Consider the following 21,217-nt stretch of genomic DNA (forward strand, 5'->3'; position numbering starts at 1 on the left):
CACGAGTTTGTGAAGGCGACATAAACCCCGCCCTCGGCTGGATGACATCATCGCTTGGTCAACATGGCTGACAGCATCCCGTTAGATCCGATACGGAAGAGCTTGCGGAGAAACCACTACTACTACCATTCCGTCCGACATTCGAGGTATCTGGGCTTTTTTGCTGTCACTTCCGCCGCCGAGTGACGAGATGATACGTTACAACGTTCAGGTTTTTGTTATGGCGTCAGCTTGGCGTGTGTTTATGCGTGTGTTTACTGTCGCGAGACTGTTAGCTTGTGGGTCTACAATAGCATCTCCGCTCTTGTCGACTTCCGCCCGGTTTTGTTTTTGTGTGGCAGGTGAAAGCCAGGAAGCTTCGATGAAAGTCCGTCATCTGTTTATTTTTGATAATTTAAACATTATTTTCCTTAAAAGTCAGAATTGAACCCCTCGCTGCGCTTAATCATCCTGTTGTGTCAGCTGTACCATGTCACGTGACGGACAATAACTTTTGGGTCACTATGAGCATCGGTGAAAAATCATTTGTTTGGTAAATCTTTGCCCGAAAATGAGTTGATTACTAAATCAACGAGATCACAACAGAGAATATGGAGTTTGATAGTAGTACGCCAAACACTTCCGATGTTTATTAGTGAATTTTACCACTAGCCTGAATAGTAAAAATACCACAATGTTAGTGGCTTTTGAAAATGGTGGCCCCCAACTGTACTGTCATCTTGACATAAAATATTAAATTCATATTCACACTGCATTGTCTCATTGTTAAGACCCTAGCTCAAGTATTTCATGTTACTTCCGTACGTCTATTCCCGATATTTGCATAACAAGTTTCTTAAGTACACTCAAGCGTGTTGACTTGAGCTCCAAAGCAAACGGTGGGTGCCACTGATGACTTGGACTTCCATCTGAGATCCCTCGAGTGCATTTTTCATCTCGGCAGATTGTCAGTGGACGATGAGCCGTCCAGCCTGGATGAGATGCCCCTGATGATGTCCGACGAAGCCTTCGAGAACGACGAAAACGACTACCAAACACTGCCGCGGGCCCGGGTTAACCACAGACGGCGAGGACTTGGCTGGTTCCTCCTCGGTGGCTGGAAAGTTCTCTGGTCGAGGTTTGCCTCACAAGTCTTCCCTTAACTTTACAGTTATCATTTCCTCTTGTTTTCTGGTGATGTTTGATCATAGTGTGACGTGAATCGAAATCCCCCTGTTGTCTTCTTTTTTGACTTTTGACACCACCCAAGTAGTCAAGCCTGAATTTATGTCAATACATTCTGTATTCATATCTTTCATTACCTCAACTGTCATTATTTTTGTTTATTTATGATGCATTTTTCATCCCGTTTGGGCTTCTACGTCCTCTGTTTAGCACCAAACACATTTATGGATTTTTTTCTGTCATTCTGTACACGTTAAGCTTGGCATCAAAGGTGTGTGTACACGAGAGTGCCAGTTTGGATTTCCAACGCATCGGTAGCTGTGCGTGAAGCGCAAAGTCACCATCGAGGTCACCGTTTTGCCGCCCGACGTGCATTTGGCAGCTTTTGATCCCCTAAGGAAGCTTTTGACGCCGAAACAAGAAAGAGTGCTTGGCGTTAGTTGCCGGGGGTGCGTCTCCTGCCGAATCGATACACCCCCAACCCCCCTCCCTGCTCCTGCGCAACCCCTCGCTAATGAACAAATTGGATATTTCACAGCTGACCAGTTTGATGCTTTCCAGTAATTTTGTATGTGCACCGCTCGGGATTATAAAAAGCAAATAATTCACGAGCCCACTAAGCCGCCGTTATTTAAATAGCCTTCATTTGCTCAAATAATCTGGCGTATGAATCTGGACACCAAGCGCACCGAGGCGGAGCATCGCCACCAACGCAAACACAGTCAAAAAGTTGTCAACGCCAAAGTCGATTTGAATTATTTTTTTTTTGTTGCTTAAAAGGTGGAAAAGCCAAGTCAGTCACCATGACGATGTTCATCGAGGTCAGATGAAACTGTCGCTACTTTGTGTTAGGGGTTCGAAAACTTTTTGGGTGCAAGGTCCCTCTCCAGAGAGAACTTATTTTGATATTAAGATTGAAGTTGAACAAATGAATTTCAAAAATATGACTTGAATTTTTTTTAAAAAAAATTTTTATGGGTCACGCGGTGGCACAACTTTTGTATTTCATGCTCCAGATACGCCGCAATGTCGTCATTAGCAGGTGGATGCGTAGAAAGTCAAACTTCCCTTTTTGTTTGCCTCGCTGCAATAAATCAATCTGGTGACATGCCCGCATGTTAGCGATGCTCCGCAAACAGCAAACAAGGGCACAAAGTGTGTCTGAAGATGCTACAAAGCACACAGTGTGTATTTGTCTGCCCGGGCCTCGGCTCGCAAATTGAACTGTGAACGTTTGCCCCCCCCACCCCCCCTGGCGAAAACGCTAACCTTTTCACCTCACTGCATCAAATGCTCCTCACGTGGAAACTAAAAAGACTTCATTTATCATATTTTGTCATCCCCAGCTGCTGCGATTGCCTGGTCCGAATGTGCCGGAGGAAGAAGGAACTGAAAGCCCGCACCGTGTGGCTTGGCCATCCGGAGAAGTGCGAGGAGAAGTTTCCCAAAAACTCCATCCACAACCAGAAGTACAACATCTTCACCTTTGTGCCAGGGGTAATGGCTTCAATTGCGCCATCATTTTAAATTGCTAAAAAAGTGAATATTGCATTCTATTTTTGAAAATATTCTAAAGTGAAGACGTCCCTGCATATTTCAATGCTACTTAGCGTCTTGTCATTGAGCGTTCCACACAAGGGGACGACAGTCAAGCTTACGTATTAAAACTCAAACGGCTGCGTAATTAAGAGACTCACTCACTCCCCCACCATAAAATGTCACCTGTCCATTGGAGACGTCCATATTCAGAACAAATGCGCGCCGTTCTGCTCCCTGCACCTTGAATTATTAATCACTTGCAAATTGAGTTTAGCCTGCACTCCCCCCGCCACCCTAAAGGTCACGGGGGGTTCATTAAGCTCCTATCGATCCGGCCGGACGCCGCGCTCTCATTATTACAAGCATTATTCAAAGTGACCCAAGAGCTTTGTGTGATGTCTCGTAAAGTTTAGGCGAGTTGCTGTCGTATTCTGATGATGTGTCGTCTTGGCCCTCAGGTTCTCTACCAGCAGTTCAAGTTTTTCCTCAATCTGTACTTCCTGGTGGTGGCCTGCTCGCAGTTTGTGCCCTCGCTGAAGATCGGATACCTGTACACGTACTGGGCGCCTCTGGTAAAGTCTTCTCGCACGCTCAAAAATAAAAACTGAGTGACAGGGTCTGTCATTCTGAAGCGTTCAGGCACCTGCACCTCACGCGAACATTTATGAATTAATAATCAAACCCAGTTCCTATTTGCGTCATCATTCAGATGTCTGGTTTGTCGCAGGGCTTCGTGCTGGCGGTCACCATGGTGCGCGAGGCGGTGGACGAGGTGCGGCGCCATCGGCGGGACAAGGAGATGAACTCGCAGCTGTACACCAAGCTGACGCTGCGCGGTGAGCCGGCTGCGACTGTTTGCTGACACGCCGATAGTCGATACGCCCCGCTATCAACCAATCCAATCACCCCCGTAACATGAGTCGTCCCCTGGCTGTAATTGCAGAGATTTTTTTTTCCCCCCTTAAATGCCGCTTAGGATCTTCTCCCCCGACCCCCTTGTGCGATATTCTTGCAGTCGTGTTGTCACACCTCTTAAGCCGGGCAGTATGATACTTTGCAAAGGAGGCGATAAATATGAGAGTTATGAGACAACCAAAGGCGGTTACGTCATCACGATAACGAGAATCAATCTTTTGCAAGGTGACGCAAAAAGATGAAATGTCGCAAATCAATAGCACGTGTCTATTTAAAGTGCTGTTGTTGACATGTTTTTTTTCTTATTTTTTTTTTTTTTTAAATTTTCTCCTGCAGGTAAAATCCAGGTGAAGAGCTCAGACATCCAAGTGGGCGACCTGATTATTGTGGAGAAGGTGATTGAAAGAAAGTCATTGTAAATGGAATGAAGTTCTTCTTTTGCAACTAGTTTTCACCATCCAAGTCAAGACCTTGTTTAATAATTCAGCAAGATTCAAATGACCTCAGCAACCGCAATGGGTAACTCTCCACCTTTCCTTTTCTTCCTAGAACCAAAGGATTCCCGCAGACATGATCTTCATGAGGACGTCTGAAAAGAATGGTGAGCGCAAATGACGTCTGCCTTCAATCTGTTAAGCAACACGCTCGTCCGGGCGCTTGTTGATGTCTTTGTCTTGAACACGCACGGCGCATAAGCACATATTTGTCTTTGGCACGCCGTCCCGCCGGCAAGTGTGAATCATCCCGGCGCTCTCCATCACAGCTCAGCCTCTGGGGGACGCTTTACAGCCGCCCTCTAGCCTGCCTGTCAGAGAGTGGCCCGCATCCATCACTTTCACACGTAATATTGCCCAAGATCGATGCAGGTCAACATTTTACGCCGGCTGCCCGTCCGATCTGTTTATTAGCGTCTTTATTTGCACGGAGGGAAAACACAGGAGCTGGTTGAAGACCAGCACACCATAACATTTTTTTTTTTTTATCATGCTCTTGTTGTGTCAAACACCAAAAGCATTTAATTTCCTCTAAGAAAAGCTTGCTATCATAAAACCAGCAAATGGAAATTAGTATCGTATTCAACCTGCTCTTTGAACACACACACATGGTGCAGCAGCACAGAGAGAAAACCAAACCGCAAATCTCACCCATGTATTTTGTCATCTGATTCAGGGGCGTGCTTCATCAGGACGGACCAGCTGGATGGCGAGACAGACTGGAAGCTGAAAGTGGCCGTAGGATGCACGCAGCGGCTTCCGGCAGTGGGGGTAGATTTTGGGTTCAAAGCTAAACTGGGCCTTCAGTGTTTGTAGAAGCCGCTGTGGTCAAATAATTGGTAATGAATAATGGTTTGGTTTATTTCTAATTATGTCTATGGTTCCTCAGGACCTCTTCTCCATCAACGCCTTCGTCTACGCCCAGAAGCCTCAGCTGGACATCCACAGTTTTGAGGGCAACTTCACACGGGTACACTTGTTTTCTTTCCTATCCTCACCAAATAGTTGACAAAGCGTCAACAAAGGACATCTTGTCTTCGCGTCCGTCTTACATCACACGCAGGGCCTGCCGCTAGCTAGCGAGCTCCCATCTACCTGTCTAGCTTGCTTGTTGCTTCATTTTTTTTAGTTTTTTTTTTTTTTATTAATAGCAGATTAGCACAGCCCCCACAGAGAGGAGAGCGGCACGACAAAGGCGGCCTTTGTGGTCTGTCTTCACTCTTGGCCACACACCAGGCAGGCTTAGTGAGCGAGCACTTCCTCCACTCATTCATCCTTCGTGGCCTTCCTTTGCATATCGTGTGCTTTGAGTCAGAGCAGGATGGAAGGGGAAGCTGGCGATGGTGGTGTGTGTGTGTGTGGGGGGGGGGGAGAAAAAAACGAAATTGGGTTCCCACAGAAAATGAACTTATCTATTTATGAGCCCCCCCCGCCTCCTCCTTGACGCGATGACAATGTCAGAGCGGTCAAGCGTCGGGCCGCCCCGACATTTATTTTTCATGCACTTCACCGCTTTGTGAGGATTGACAGGATGTGGCTGCTTGGGTGTCATAATTATTATATCGGGACAGCCATTTGAGATGAAAGCGGAGCCCGCACTCACCACTCCGGGCCAGACCGTTTGCCTGGGTTTGGCTTTATTTAAGAGGGCAGCGGTGAAACCAGAGAGACCCCCCAACACACACACACACACGGGGGCCTTATTCTCCTGTGCCGTTAAATCTCACCGACGTGACCTTGCTGTATTTTTGTTTGTTTGATTTAAAAGAATCCCTGTATTGATTAAAAAGAGCTACTGTATGACTGTCAGCTGCTCACTGGAAATTAGAAGTCTTATCTCAATTTTATTCTTCCGTTCATAGGAGGACGCCGACCCCCAGGTCCACGAGAGCCTGAGCATCGAAAATACGCTGTGGGCCAGCACGGTCGTAGCGTCGGGTGAGCAAGCGTTGTCCGTCCCTGGTGTCTCCCGAGAGTGTTTGCGACTCCCTCGCTGGCCATTGATTTGTGGTGACCAAACGACCTCCCCCGCCCCAACTCTCGAATGTCCTGACCTTGACCAGAAGATAAAACACAATGTTGAGAAAGATCCTCTCTTTCAAATACTTTAGATTTTATCATGGCCCTTTTAAGTTCTCGCATTAAACTTGCGCCGGCTCATCTTATATGAACGAGTCTTTGGTGCTTTGTTCTAAGGCCACCTTAATGAATTGGCCAGTCAAGATAGCAGCTTATCGATTTGGGTCTCGTGAGCGCTCCCGGGATGTATTAAACACCCGACTTGAGTGACAACGAGACACACCGACGCTTCTCGGCGGTCTTATTGCCTCGGCCGTCATGCCGTTGATCTTGCTAAAACGTGTTTTGGGGGGGGGGGGGGGGTAGCTAATGAGCGCCATGACTCGTCTTGTTTGTTTGTTTGGCAGGCACCGTGATCGGGGTGGTGATCTACACCGGCAAGGAGACCCGCAGCGTGCTCAACACGTCCCACGCCAAAAACAAGGTGGAGGTTCTTCTACTTTTGCCAAATTCATTTTGACTAATCTTTCCAGATCAACACAATATTGTGTTCAATGACAATCTCTTGTCAGTGGGGGAAAAGGTCATTGCCGTTGGCTAATTACCCAAAAGGGAAATTAACTAAGGGGAGGATTTAAATGACTTTTTCTGGCGAGGAGTTAATCCGGCAAAATCCCTTCATTGAGTGTTTTGTTCATAGAGATTGATGAAAATGATTCCGAGGGTCGGCTGATTGAGTTTTCGGCTGTTGCGTTTATGATTTGGGAAAAAAAAAAAAAGTGTTTGCACAACGTGGTTCAAGTGACGACATATTTTCCAAAGTTGTTCAAAATGTCTGCCGGTGTAATTCTAGCAAGAAGGCTCGTTTTTAAAAAAAAAAAAAAAAAAATTACAGAAATTTTCAATTTTATTCGTTAAAAAATATTTTTCTAATATGGCGTTTATGTTCTCTTGGACCAAGATCCAGTGTAGCATTAGCTCAAGCCTGCTGCAGTCTGAGAGAAATTCAATATATCAAGGGGATGATGTCACAAGTGCCCATGCGGCGAGCGGAGATTGCGAGGCGTCAAAGTCGATAGTCGCGCACGACAACGTTTTTGGCCTCATATAATCGAGGCGGGACAAGGATCTGCCTGACAGGAAGCCGAATAAGGATTGTCTCTTTGTGTCTGATCGTCCGACGCAGCCTTTCGGAACACCGTCATTGTTACAAAAAAAAAAAAACCAACCTCTCAAACTGTCATTGGAACAAGCTAAGAAATCAATGTCCGTTAAATCTCACGCTAAAAGCAATAAGCTGCATCCTGACCAAACAGACAGCTTGAGAGCACTTGCACCAGACAACAAAGATAAAATCACGTGCAGAGGTGGCAAAAGTATTTTAATAACGATTCTAAAAAGCCCAAACTACAGATGCCTGTGTTCAAATTTAGCGACAAGTAAAAAGCATTTATAGTCTGTTACTTCCCGCCACAAATAAATCGCAGCTCCAATTTCACACGCACGTTTACGGAGCGCTACAACAAATCATTCCTCTTTTAATAGCGTGGGGGATGACTGGAGTGAAATATGTTCTTTTATTCACTGATCACATCTTTAAGGTTGAGGTAATTGAGCCCTTTCCCTCCCTCCCACCCCGAACCCGCCTCGACCGGCTGTATAATGACTTCATCCGATCCCCCGTCCGGGCCTACAGAACGTAGAGCGGCCATTGTTCTGCCTAAAGGGGATCCTTTTTGCTTTTCAGCTGTGTGCTCGCTCTTAATTTTTCTTCATTTTAATCCCACCGTGCCCCCCCCCCCCTCCCCCCCCCCCCCTTCTCACCACCACCACCTTTTCTATTTTTCTCAATAGCTCAAGCATGAACCTTGTCGCCGGGGCTCCCGCCCACCCCGCACCGGGCTCCTTGGAGTTTTAACGCGGCCCGATAAATCAGTCGCACTGCTCTCTCGGGCTGGTTCGGGTCAGTCCGATCCTCGGGGGAAATGTGCTTGCTGGGGGTCTGCTAGCAGTGGAGGAATTTTCCTCGTACTCCCTGCCTGCTTCCTATTCATCGCAGCTCCTCGAGCGCGGGGAAATGTTATGTTGGGGTTTTGTTGGTTTTTTTTTTTGTCAGTGCACTGCGTCACATGAAAGCCCTCCATGCCCGCTGCCAAAAATGGGCCGGGCAGCTTCTTTCTTTGACATCTTTTTCCCACATGCTCCATTGGCTGTGAGACGCACTTGAAAAATAAAAGACAACTTTGACCCCCGCTACTCCTCACCCCCCTCCTCCCTTTTTTTGTCCCTTTTTTCCCCAGAGCCATCTCAATATGGGAACTCCTTTGACCCCTGGTCGCATTCAAAGGGGACAATGTAGTGTCGTTAAAAAAAGCCAGCAATAACCTCGTTTATGTCATATACGCGTTTTGCATAACAAAAGCCAGAAGCAAAGAATGTCTTTCATTGGTTTTTGTTTGGTAATAATACAGAAAGACGTATTAAGAAGACGACTTAAAATTATTTCCAATCTCCTAAAAAAGTACATGAATACAACTTTCTAATTATATTGCCCCTTTCCTTTTTTTCCCCCCACTTCTGCAGGTGGGCCTTCTGGACCTGGAACTGAACCGACTCACCAAGGCCCTGTTCTTTGCCCAATTGGTTCTGTCCATCGTCATGGAAGCTGTGCACAGCTTTGTAGGTCTGTGGCTCCGCAACCTCTTCCGTTTTGTTGTGCTCTTCTCCTACATCATCCCCATCAGGTACCTCGGAGAACCCTTTTTTTTTTTTTTTTTTCTTTATATAAATTCACTCTTGAAAAGGTTTTCACGAGCTGCTTCATTGACACAGCCTGCGAGTGAACCTGGACATGGGCAAGGCGGCTTATGGCTGGATGATCATGAAGGACGAGAACATCCCCGGCACGGTGGTGAGGACTAGCACCATCCCGGAAGAACTGGGCCGGCTAGTCTACCTCCTGACGGACAAAACAGGCAAGCGAGGCCAGCTTTTCTGTCCCCTCAGGGTGATAAAATCCCGCAGCCCTTTTTGTTTCAAGGTCGGGATGGATTTGCCTTTAGTGCCTATTTATCCAGGTTGACGGTTAATAGAATGAGGAATAATCAATCGGCGGGAATCGCTTCCACCTCGTGGTACGATCTGGCGGCGGCATCCATTAAAACGACAGTCGTTTTTGCTCACATTGGTTGTATCTGTATTGGCAATGAGATTAGGGCCGGATGTGGGTCATGTGATATATTGTGATCACTCTGATGAGGTTTCAGGTCCAAGCCTCAGCACATTCCACCTGCTGCAGATGGAATGTGTCCCAAAACATTTATTCCGATAATCATCCTGAAATGTAGAGGTGGAAAACTGGGGTTTTCTTTGTTTTTTGTTTTTTAATTTTCCTTCAATCTATGTGACCCACAGGTACTCTGACCCAAAACGAGATGATCTTTAAGAGGCTGCACCTGGGGACCGTGTCCTACGGTACCGACACCATGGATGAGATCCAGAGCCATATTATCCAGTCCTATGCTCAGGTTAGTTTATCCAGAGCGCAAAAAAAAAATTATGTGAGCGTTATGTTTAAAGGATGTCTGTCATTTCCCGTCAGGGCTCCTCCAGCGGCGGCTCGGCCACGGCGTCCCAGAAATCCCAGACGCCGGGCCCCAAAGTCCGCAAGAGCGTCAGCAGCCGCATCCACGAGGCGGTGAAGGCCATCGCCCTGTGCCACAACGTCACGCCTGTCTACGAGGCGTGCGGCGAGACCGAAGCGGCAGAGGCCGAGCAGGACTTCAGTGACGACAACCGCACGTATCAGGCCTCCAGTCCCGATGAGGTAAAAAAAACCATTGTTCAACTAAATAACGCCTCTTTGTCTCGTGAGAGGTTGGAAGCTTCCAAAGCTATTTAAAAGTCTCTATGCGACCTCCTGAGAATTTATGATCCCAAAGCAAAGTCGTCGTGGAGTGCTGTCTGATTTTATGCTTATGAACTACAAAAGCAGATAATGAATTTTGAAAAAGAAATCGCCATGAGAAAATCAATAATTTTCCCAGATGTTGGAGGTAATTGCAAAGTTGAGCAAACCGAAAACAGTTGGAAGTGGAGCTAAATCTGGTCTCTTGTCCCGTCTGATGTATGTTTTTATTTACATCCCCTCACCCACTACCACTGCGTCCCAAATCCATCCGCTCGCTTAGCTTGATCAATATTTAATTTACTCTCTGAGGTGACAAGAGGCCCCCCTTGCCCTTTTGTTCTGTCACTCCCTTGTTTTTTATTTTTTTTATTTTGTACTTTCTTTCACCTCAGTCATTGAACGCAGCATCCCCTTTAATGATCTGTCCTGCCCACACTAACGCTGTGGGCTTTTTTTTTTTTCTCTCATGAAAATCAAAACTCGAATTCAGAAAAGAATTGCCTGAAGCCAAAAGATTTGAGAACCGTTACTCTAATATAAGCATTTAAATCAGATTAGATGCAAAGCGTCCTCAATTACACTGAATAACTTTGCGGGTGTGTTGTGTGAGCTATGGATGGACACACTGCATAATCATTCACATGTGTTGCGTCAAAAAGGCAGCTCGAAGGGTTCAGGGGGGAGTGGCTGTGTGTGTGTGTGTGTGTGTGTGTTTAGAAGGGAGGGATGGATGACTGGGTATTAACAGGAAGTCCCAATTTGTAGGTCAGAGTATAATAACAACCTTTGAGTGAGCAAAATTGAAAATGAAGCCATTGAGAGTTGTCGTGTGCAGCTGAACGCTCTCTCACTCGCCGGAGGGCTTCGGTGGGGGCTCGCAGTTCCTGCCGAGGGGAGATGGAGGAAGGGAGGGGGCAGGAAAGCGCTTATCTGCCGCGCAATGAGATAGGATGGACATCCCATAATGCTCTGATGTCTCAGCAAACAGTGGAGTCGCTATTTGACAAGTGTTAGTCTCACAGCAACTTGTCCGAAACAAGCTAATGAAACTGCGTCTGTGTGGGCACAGGTGGCGCTAGTGCAGTGGACGGAGAGCGTGGGCCTCACCCTTGTCAACCGAGACCTGGCATCCCTGCAGCTCAAGACGCCCGCCGGGCAGATACTGTCCTTCAACATCCTGCAGATCTTCCCCTTCACCTCCGAGAGCAAGCGCATGGGCATCATCGTCAGGGTCAGCCGCTTGTTTCCATTCCCCAAATGTTTTTTCCCGGTAATAGTTTCATTCACTATTTTCCATTGATCACCCAGGAGGAGTCGACAGGTGACATCACGTTCTACATGAAGGGCGCCGACGTGGCCATGGCGAGCATCGTCCAGTACAACGACTGGTTGGAAGAAGAGGTACCTAATCGGAGCAATCAACATCTCACACCCCAAGAGTGCATAAAAATGGCATCAACAGCACATGATTTTTTTTCCCCGTGTTATTTCCAACCCGTTGTCGATATCCTCTGCTAATCAGGACGTTCATTGAGAGATCAACAGTCCGCGTCTATGTTCATAATAATTATATTGGCAGTATTGAGTCATTTAGCACCGGGGGCAGCTTTTGATTTAATTAGTGACCCAGATAGTAATTACAATATGTCATATTCGCAAACATCATTTGCTAACGATGCCCCGTCGGGCCCACTCGTCAATAAACCAATCAAGCCCTCGTATCCTAAAATGAAACGCCATCCGTCTCCTTTTGTTTTATGGCCCTCTGCCCCAGGCCGGAGAAGACTCTCCCCGATTCACAGACTAATTCAACTCCTGTCGATTTGAATTCTATTGCTCATCTAATAACAAAAAAATTTAATTGGTCAACATTGTTGGTTGGTTCCCGTCAGTGTGGCAACATGGCCAGAGAAGGTCTGAGAACGTTGGTGGTGGCCAAGAAGTCGCTGTCCGAGGAGCAGTACCAGGACTTTGAGGTACAACTTTACCGTGCCTTTCCGATCGGTTCGTAAGCTGACCCGGGCCCACTTCCCCTCGCAGAGCCGCTACAACCAGGCCAAGCTGAGCATCCACGACAGGACCCTGAAAGTGGCGGCGGTGGTGGAGAGCTTGGAGAGGGAGCTGGAGCTCCTCTGCCTGACCGGCGTGGAGGACCAGCTGCAGAGTGACGTTAGGCCCACGCTGGAGCTGCTCAGGAACGCCGGCATCAAGGTGGGCCCGAGAGATCCAAAAATGAAAAGGAATATAAAGTATCACTTTTTTTTTTTTTTTGTTTAGATCTGGATGTTGACTGGGGATAAGCTTGAAACGGCCACATGCATCGCCAAAAGCTCTCATTTGGTCTCCAGAAACCAGGACATCCATGTTTTCCGACCGGTAGATTTTTTTTTTTTGGGGGGGGGGCGCACAAAGTAAACAAACCCTCACCTGTGTTTGCGTTAAGGTGACCAACCGAGGGGAGGCCCACCTAGAGCTGAACGCCTTCCGCAGGAAGCACGACTGCGCGCTGGTCATCTCGGGCGACTCCCTGGAGGTGTGCTTGCGCTACTACGAGCACGAGTTTGTAGAGCTGGCGTGCCAGTGCCCCGCCGTGGTGTGCTGCCGCTGCTCGCCCACGCAGAAGGCCCAGATCGTCACGCTGCTCCAGCAGCACACCGCCAACAGAACCTGCGCCATCGGTCAGCCGCCTTGCACAAACGCCACCGTGAAGGTCCTTGTCGCTTAATGTTCTCCATCTGTTTGCTCTCAGGTGACGGCGGTAATGACGTAAGCATGATCCAAGCTGCCGACTGCGGGATTGGAATCGAAGGAAAGGTAAATGTCACTCAGGAATCGGCAGCTTTTTTTTTTTTTGGTGGGCACATCATTTTGTGATTCCATCAGGAAGGCAAGCAGGCGTCGCTGGCGGCCGATTTCTCCATCACGCAGTTCAAGCACATCGGCCGCCTCCTCATGGTGCACGGCAGGAACAGCTACAAGCGCTCAGCGGCCCTGGGCCAGTTCGTCATGCACCGTGGGATGATCATCTCCGCCATGCAGGTACTCTGCCGCTTTTCAAGTACGACTGTCAAAGACCACGTCTCAATCTGAATCTGTCGGCTTGCAACTCTGCAATCACGTTAAATGTATTCACTTGGGTGTTGGTGTACATTCGTAGCTACAGAAGAACCAAGGTCAGTTGTTCCAGAATTATAATTAATGTCACTTCATTACACAATATTTGACTTTTTTTTTTGTATGATTTACTTGACAAATAATCAATGTATTTAAAAAAACGATAAAAACTAAAACTCAACTAATAAACTCAAAATAATGCATTTTTGAAAAAACAAATACTAATAAAATTTAACGAGCCTGCGCTAAAAACTAATTAAAATGAACTTAATTTGAAACTCAAAATCAAAAATCTGAAAAAAGATCCTCGCTAATTGCAGTCTGACCTTGAATATGACAGATCAGCGGATAAGCGGTGGAAGATGGATTTTCGTCCTAAGTCTTCACAAACGTACTCATTTGACTGTTTTCTTGCTGATCAGGCAGTTTTCTCGTCCATCTTCTACTTTGCTTCCGTTCCCTTGTACCAAGGATTCCTCATGGTTGGGTATGTCTCTTTTTTCCATTTTTACAGGCATGTTTATAACCTGAGCGCCTTTTGTCACGCGCACACGTCAACAGTAATTCTAAAACTGCTGCTCTAAAGCCCCACTTTTTGACCTTTGAACTTCAGTTATGCCACCATCTACACCATGTTCCCGGTGTTCTCGCTGGTCCTGGACGAGGACGTGAAGCCGGAGATGGCGCTGCTCTACCCGGAGCTGTACAAGGACTTGACCAAGGGCCGCTCGCTTTCCTTCAAGACCTTCCTGATCTGGGTTTTGGTCAGCGTGTATCAAGGTAACGTGAAATTAGAAAAGTGCAGTCCCCCGCCCACCACCTCCGCTCCCTCCTTGGCCGTCAGACAATCTGTTTCTCAGTGTCTTAAGTTTCCAGCCGCCCTCCGCTTGTACAATGCGTGTAAAAGGATCGTTGTGTAATGGCTAAGCCGTGCAGCCAGTGGGAAAGGTCCGCCGCGCTTGTGCTCAGGCATGACTTCCTGACAGCACGGCCTTTTTTAATTAAAGGCCGCTGGTGAGCAGGAGGGAGGGAGGCTGGATTTGAAGATGATATAAGATCGTGGAGGGTACATATGAAGGCAATTTATTACGGAGGTTGACTAGCTGGAATGTGCTGCCTGCAAAGTCAATTATGTAATTAGGGAAGGCCTTTTGTCTTTATTTACTTTTTAGTGTATAAAAAAAAAAAAAAATCTCTCTACATTTCCCTCCTCTCACCACCAGGGGGCATCCTGATGTACGGGGCGCTGGTGCTGTTCGAGTCGGAGTTTGTGCATGTGGTGGCCATCTCGTTCACGGCGCTCATCCTGACTGAGCTGCTGATGGTGGCGCTGACGGTGCGCACGTGGCACTGGCTCATGGTGCTGGCCGAGTTCCTCAGCCTGGGCTGCTACCTGGCCTCGCTCGCCTTCCTCAATGAGTACTTTGGTGAGAGATGCACTGGGTGACGTGTCCGCGATATACGTGCGTCTATCTGTGTGTGTCCTGTTGGTGGCCTAATTTTGACGTCCTGCTTTTCTCTGGCTTACGTGTGGCTCTCAGGCATAGGCAGGGTGTCCTTTGGAGCTTTTCTTGGTAGGTCGTCCCCAGTCTGTCCCATGTGCACGCCATTCTTTCAGTTGCCTTGCGAGCATCCCGTTTGCTCTCCCATCCATCCTGTTGTTTTGTTTGACCTTCACCAAGGAGCCTACTGTGATGTCGTGTGTGTGCAATTTAATGACCAGAGAAAGACGCGCGTGGTATACATTGTTCCAAATGTTTATTTATAAAAATGAATTGTTCGGAAGATGAATGAATGCAACAAATACGCACAGGACACAAAATTCATTATTAAGGTGCACTATTTGGATCAATCTTAATTTTAATTGTGTGTGTTTTGTCAGACTTGCACTTCATCACCACGTGGCCTTTCTTGTGGAAGGTGTCATCCATCACGCTGGTCAGCTGCCTGCCGCTCTACATCATCAAGTACCTCAAGCGAAAATTCTCCCCTTCTAGCTACTCTAAACTGGCCTCCTGAGACTCACGAGAACAACAGCTCATCATTTTCATGCACTTTTTTTTTTCTTCTTTTAAACCGACGCAACTCCTCGCCGCTGGATGTGGAGGTCAGTGATCCACTGGAGCAATCAGACACTTTCCTTTTTTTGACTGACATCTCAGACTTTTTGGGATTACTTGAACAAAGCGAGCACAAAAAGTTAAAAAAGGAACTCGTCACACACCGAAATGGCCACCAGAGGAAGTACGCACTTTGATCCAAAGCTCCTCAAGTGTCATTTTTTAAATGCTTTTTATATACATCTTTGTAAGTGTTTTTACTCAAGAGTGCAATCAGGGTTGTCCTGAATGAGTTTTATCATTCACGGCATCTTTGTTTGCATCTCTGATCGCACATATCGTTTTTCAGGTGTTCAGGGGGAAAAAAAAAAGTCGAACAGAATGTGGTTGGCGTTTTTTTTTTTAAAAACTTTCCCTAAAGTGCATTCCTGTGTCGTGTTAAAATGTTGCGCATGTTGTGCTTTTATGTCCCACACTGCAAGTTGAAACCGTGTCGCTGCTAATTAAGCTGTTCTTTTTCCATTCAAGATCCAATAAAATTGAAAGATTTAATAGATTGCTGGTTTTCGAAGTTCTCCCTACAGTGTCATCATTTGGCCACTGGATGGAGAAAAACTCCAAATATTTGATACACGATTTTAAACTGGAATATAATTTTAAGGGGGGAAAAAAAAAAAGTACTCCTATCAAATGTGGAGATTTACAGACTGCCCTCACACACGACATTACCTCTTTGGGCCTAAAAACAATCACTTTCACAGGTAGGGATAAAATATGTCAAACTTTTTGCCCAATGTCAGCTTTCGCTGTGGCTTGCACTGTCTTTATTTGGCCACTAGATAGAGACAAACACCAAATGGTTTTAACGGCCGCAGACTTTTTTGCAGAAATGTTCTATAAAATCTCGTTATTACCAAATGTGCTCTGAATGGATAACATTTTGGATATTCCTGGCGATTATTCAATTTCACTTGGGGCAAAAAATACTTTTGCATATTTTTTTAATGTTCTTCATTGGAACATGCTTTAACGTTTCATGCACTATTATGCATTCATTCTACCACTCCATCTAGTCTGGCCACAAGGTGGCAATATAATACAGTACAGTAGTCAAAGTAGATGGTCACCAAAGGTCAATAAGCTAGAGCAATATTAGTTCATTTTCACTGAGGATAAAGAATCATTTATTGTGTCAAAAATTCAGTTGAAAGCATTTTAAAAAACATTCCTAGTTTCTTTAGTCTGTCAATTGTATTGGAGTGATTCCCATTTTGTTTTTGATATTTTTATTTGATTGATGAGTTGACTTTCTGATGCCACATAGTCACTAGCTTGTGCGAAAAATGTCCCAGACAAACATTTCCAGACTTTCCCGCAAGGCAGCCAGCTTCCCTCTTTGAATCTCAAAAAATGATTTGCTTTACGTGAAGCTATCTGTGCAGTAATTACAGATTGCGCCTCTATCTGCACACGCAAAACAAAACAAAAAATGCTTAGCATGGAATACAAAGCAGCCAAGGGGCAAACGCCGCAATGTGTTATCAATTTGTGCCGAGAGACGAGGAAGTTGTTTGCGGATGAACGTGATGGTCCGGTGGCTTTTAACGCTTGCGCTGACATTTGACTTTGTGGCACGAAGAGTTAAAAAAAAAAAAAAAAATCCCATTTTTGGGCTTTATATGAAATCATTAGTTTTCTCGTGCTAGCCCGCCATGACACACACACACGCACACCACACTCCGTTTCACGCAGCCCACAATTGCGATGTAAAATACTGACACAGCACAACTGCAGATGCATGGAACATCTGTTGATTTTTTTTTTTTTTTTTTCCCCCTCCCATCCTCCTTTCTGCACTTGGATGATGATTTTTTTTTTTCTTAGCCAAAAAGGGAGAGCTGCCATTATGCTATTATCCTATCTGGTTACTAAGCAGCAGCTAAGCGGCCACGCCGACCAATAAGCGTATGTCGTCTGTCTTGGGCGATCGTCTCGCTATGAATTCCAAGAAGATGAAAAAAAATACAAGATAAAGTTACTGCTAATGATACTCCCTCCAAAGGCGGCATGAAGCGACGTTTTAGCCCACACTAGACCAGACCTCATTTTACGGGAGGGTGCGTGCATATTTAGAACTTTGGCATTGATTTTATCCTTATTGCATAAATTGTACATGTAAAATTTGTTTTTAGTTTTATTTAATGAGTGGATAATTCCTGCATTTTTTTTTACCTCTTAAATACATTTCTAAAGTATTTTGTATGTATAAAGTAAAACAAAGTGAACAAACCTGTTTTTAATGTATATTTGTAAATATTTTAGGTCATGCCCTCTGAATATTTTAATTGTACTTCATGTATTTGCAGTAATTATTCACAATTATTGATTTTGCTTTATTTATTCTTCTCATTCTCTCATTTCTTCTACTGCCCCCTGTAGACTCAGGAGTTTAAACTGCAGCTCTTTGGCGAACATTTCCATGTTTTCAAATCCTCATCAACGCTCATTTTGTTCATAACTTCGACCTGTGATGTCCATTATGCTAACCGGAGTCTGTTCCAATGTTCTGTGAGTCAGCGACAAACCTCAAAATGTGAGCCCCATCCCGCCCCCTCTAACTGTCCTTCATGGGAATGAGTCACAGCAGCAAAGTTGTCTGCTAACCATTTACTTGCGGTCCTGCCGCCGTGACACTGAAGCCCTGTGTCGGGTTTGGAGCCTTCACGCCGTACCCTGTGGAAGAGAGAGAAGAAAAGTAAAAAAAAAAGAAAAAAAAAAGTCTCCCTCCAGGCTCCTCCCTGGCCTGGGCCGTTACCCAGCAGCGGCCTTCACAACAGGAAACGCGGGATTCCGTCATAGCGGCCGGAGAAAAAAGGAGAACATTGATGGGAGACAGGAAGTCTGAGCGCAGGATAGCGAGAGCCGAGAAGCAAAGGGGAGGGAAGTTTAGCCAGCGAGCTAAATAAAAACACAGGCAGAGTGGCTAAAACGTGACCTCCACCAAGGCCCAACGGCACATGCCTCCTTTTGCTCTTTCAATTAATTTATGCTCTTCAAAGTGGCCCAAAATAATAAGTTAATGTCACGCTTTTTTTTTTTTTCCTTCCACGTAATCTACAGTAGCACTCCAAGTTACAGCTTGCCAAAAATGGCCACAAACAGACATCGTTTTTAAAATTTACGCCGCTTTTACTCGGCTCAATTTACTATTAGAGTTGTCATAAATATTTTTAACTCATACTATGGGGCCTTAATGTTTAGTATCTTTGCGTCACTCAAATCTGATTGCTTGACTGAATGGAAAAGCCACTAACAGCTTCCAGCCTACAAAAAAAAGAAAAATAACATGCTATGCTAATGCTGTTTTGTTTAAATGGCATCATTTCATGGAATGTAAAGTTTTCAACTGTGCCATTTTTTTTTTGCTTCAATCCAACAGATTGTGCTCTTCCTGCCTTGGCCACCTGGGGGCAGTAGAAAGCATATTTAAGGAAGCAGCCATAATTTGTCCCAGTACTAATTAGATCTTCACAGAGGATAAAGAATGTCTGTGAGTATTATTTTCTATCTACATGTGTCCATTGCACCACAGAGCAAAATTGGCAATGAAAAAAAACTTGAAAATGAGAAAAGATTCTCACGCTTGGAAACTTCCATACATTTGCCTTCAAAGCCAAAAACGGAAGCAACCAAAGAGTCCGGAGGGTTTAACATTTTTATTTTGGTACCCGTCAGTACTATATTTTGTTGCTTCCAGTGTGAATATTTCATCGCTTGTTGTAAAAGAGACTTTTACTCATTATCCAAACAAGCAAGGTGCCAAAAAGCGGGTCTGGGTTGGCTTTTTATTTTCGGTGCTCGTCCCAACTTCTGACAATGGAAACCTTAACGACTGAGCATGGATGGTCTCCTAAGGACACGCTGCCGTTATTATTCATAAAATACACATTCATGAAGTCTTTTTTTAAATAGTTGCCAAGACAAGCAGTTGATGAGTCAGCAGCAGAGCTTCTGCACACATGAAAACATCATCTAATGTTCCATTCCACTGTAGAGACAAACCAGACTGTCGTTTTATTGTGCAGGGACAACCCACCCGCTAAATATTTTATTGTGGAGGGACAACCCACCAACCCGCGCCACAGCTGGACGACACACGGGGAACACTGTTCAGAAAGAAGACCCTGTTTGGACGTGGAAGAACTTTTGAGGGATCCAAGAGCAACTAAAATGTCTTTCATGTGAAATTTGGTGGAAATATAAGACGGCGCACCAAAAAGTCTCAAGGACCCTTGCCTGTAAATAATCGCTAAGTCGGCCATTTTGGCTTGAAGCAACCATATATATTTTTAGGAATTTCTAAAAATTTGCCCCTGACACCTCTTTCACCAAAAATTTGACAGGTCTATTGTGATAGGACACACAAAAAAAATCTCAAGGACCCTTGCCTGGAATTGAACAGGAAGTCAGCCATGTTGCGCAAACTCCAGACCTTTGGCAAATTCCATCTCGGAAAATCTCAGTTAAAGTATTTTGATGGTTAAAATGGAGCCGCGAGGGCTCATTCTTTGCAGCCATTGTTGTTCTTGCGTCATTAAAGAGTGGCAGGACTATTTATGAAGAGTGCACCAGTGTTTATTGCCGCACATGTTTGACTTCCTCATGCGGACCCCTAATGATATTTTTCCATGAGGTCAGTGACAAACATCCTTTGAGGGACTGATGACTTTTTATCAGAGGAGATGCGGGTGATTGGTAGATAATGGCGAGGCCAATCATTTTTTGGAGCTTATTATGCTTTTTGCTGTTAGCCTAATAAGCTTAAGTAGCAGAACCACATAAGGAAAAATACCCAAAATGTCACTCCAGGGATGGACCTCCTACAAAGCTTGACAGTCCAAAACGTGGTTGGAATGTTGATGTGCAACCTCACGCTGTTCCATTTAAGACCTCTAGGTGTTTTTTTTGGGGTGTTTTTGACTTGTTCTCTGACCTTCAGGGCTCGAGAGTGGATGTCGTCATCCGAGAGCACTAGAACCACTTGCGGCTGGTCCCGACCGGTGGAAGTGGATCCAGCAGCCGACCGCAGTGAGCGTCCCCCGGGCGGCATTCCCGGAGGATCCTGCTTGCGCGTGTGCTCGGCGTGTCTCAAATGACTGGGTGCGCGAGGTATATAAGAGACTTTGATATTTTTATAATGGCGGCATCCATAATGATGCGTTTGGCGGGCCCGCAGGCTCAAGTGGCCTCCTGATGGCAGGAAGCGCAAGAAGCAATTACTTGCCTTTGCAAAACTTGCAAAAGTCCTCGAGGTGCTTCCTTTTTTTTTTTTTTTTATGGCATGTTAAAAAAAAAAAAAAGTTTTCACTTTTCATGTGACAATTTAGAACCATAATTAATCCCAACTTGATTTAAAAACGCCCCCCTCCATATAAAAATTAACTAAAATCCATTTTTACCACATCCCGACATTTATTTGCCGTTGATCCTATTTTTAAGCTGCCGTCTTTCTGTTTCCTGAATTTGACGTTGTGGCCCGGTTCTTAAGACTCTCAACTCCTCCAGGATTCCCTGCCAGCCTCTCTGTCTCGCGGCTGCGCCTGCGCACGCATGCACAAACACGCGCGTGCATGCGCACTCACGCTTGCGTCACAGGCGCTCCGGAGCGGACGAGGGCGGGGCCGAACCCTCCCGGGGAGGCGATCCTCTGAGGTGATCCCCCGGTTTATAAAGCGCTCCAGTTGCCGAGTGCAGCCCGAGCGGTGCGTCACGGTCACGGATCCCCCCCACCCCCACCCACCCATCCACAATCACTCCCACCCACCCTTTTGGATTCCCCACTTGAGCTGAAAAGGTTTTTTCGAAACGAAGGCAAACTGCAACTTTCTTGCTTCTATGGATCACGAACCAAGCAAGTTTGGATCCGAAGCTACACTTTGATGTCACTTTATGATTTTGGGCTCCAAAAAGGAAATGATGAAATCTGCAGAAGAGGGTGAGTT

The 21,217-nt window shown here is 45.8% G+C and overlaps 2 protein-coding genes across 6 annotated transcripts in view; both read left to right on the plus strand.

The window, feature by feature from the left end:
- On the plus strand, positions 1-19,830 carry atp9b (ATPase phospholipid transporting 9B). 5 transcript variants are annotated; one of them, XR_007487702.1, is made up of 30 exons: positions 1-146; positions 944-1,117; positions 2,511-2,661; positions 3,162-3,275; positions 3,431-3,539; positions 3,955-4,013; positions 4,168-4,219; positions 4,789-4,883; positions 5,002-5,082; positions 5,975-6,050; positions 6,539-6,615; positions 8,715-8,875; positions 8,964-9,106; positions 9,546-9,658; positions 9,733-9,957; positions 11,111-11,272; positions 11,350-11,442; positions 11,934-12,017; positions 12,082-12,252; positions 12,319-12,417; positions 12,485-12,719; positions 12,791-12,855; positions 12,925-13,080; positions 13,578-13,642; positions 13,769-13,935; positions 14,379-14,582; positions 14,697-14,729; positions 15,038-15,262; positions 18,655-18,765; positions 19,301-19,830. XR_007487702.1 is itself a non-coding variant. In XM_049750093.1 (28 exons), the coding sequence occupies exons 1-28, from the start codon at positions 64-66 to the stop codon at positions 15,172-15,174; spliced, it is 3,384 nt and encodes a 1,127-aa protein (XP_049606050.1). In that variant the 5' UTR covers positions 1-63; the 3' UTR covers positions 15,175-15,767. The 5 variants fall into 5 exon arrangements, 3 of the variants coding, with proteins under 3 accessions (XP_049606050.1, XP_049606051.1, XP_068505034.1); XM_049750093.1 differs by lacking the exons at positions 18,655-18,765; positions 19,301-19,830 and having other exon boundaries at positions 15,038-15,767; XM_049750094.1 differs by lacking the exons at positions 14,697-14,729; positions 18,655-18,765; positions 19,301-19,830 and having other exon boundaries at positions 15,038-15,767.
- nfatc1 (nuclear factor of activated T cells 1) overlaps positions 15,234-21,217 on the plus strand; it is a 19,490-nt gene continuing 13,506 nt past the window's right edge. Inside the window, exons 1-3 of the mRNA XM_049750102.2 lie at positions 15,234-15,262; positions 18,655-18,765; positions 20,215-21,210. Coding sequence (XP_049606059.1) covers positions 21,165-21,210 — 46 coding nt within the window. The 5' untranslated portion in view covers positions 15,234-15,262; positions 18,655-18,765; positions 20,215-21,164. The remainder of the gene's footprint in view (positions 15,263-18,654; positions 18,766-20,214; positions 21,211-21,217) is intronic.

The sequence above is a fragment of the Syngnathus scovelli genome, chromosome 19, assembly GCF_024217435.2.
Source record: "Syngnathus scovelli strain Florida chromosome 19, RoL_Ssco_1.2, whole genome shotgun sequence".
NCBI classification, from domain to species: domain Eukaryota; kingdom Metazoa; phylum Chordata; class Actinopteri; order Syngnathiformes; family Syngnathidae; genus Syngnathus; species Syngnathus scovelli.

Coding starts and splice junctions, on each gene's coding strand:
- atp9b (XM_049750093.1), top strand. CDS start 64: ATGGCTGACAGCATCCCGTTAGATCCGATACGGAAGAGCTTGCGGAGA. Junction 4,884..5,001: donor AGCGGCTTCCGGCAGTGGGG/GTAGATTTTGGG, acceptor ATGGTTCCTCAG/GACCTCTTCTCCATCAACGC. Junction 12,720..12,790: donor CAACAGAACCTGCGCCATCG/GTCAGCCGCCTT, acceptor GTTTGCTCTCAG/GTGACGGCGGTAATGACGTA.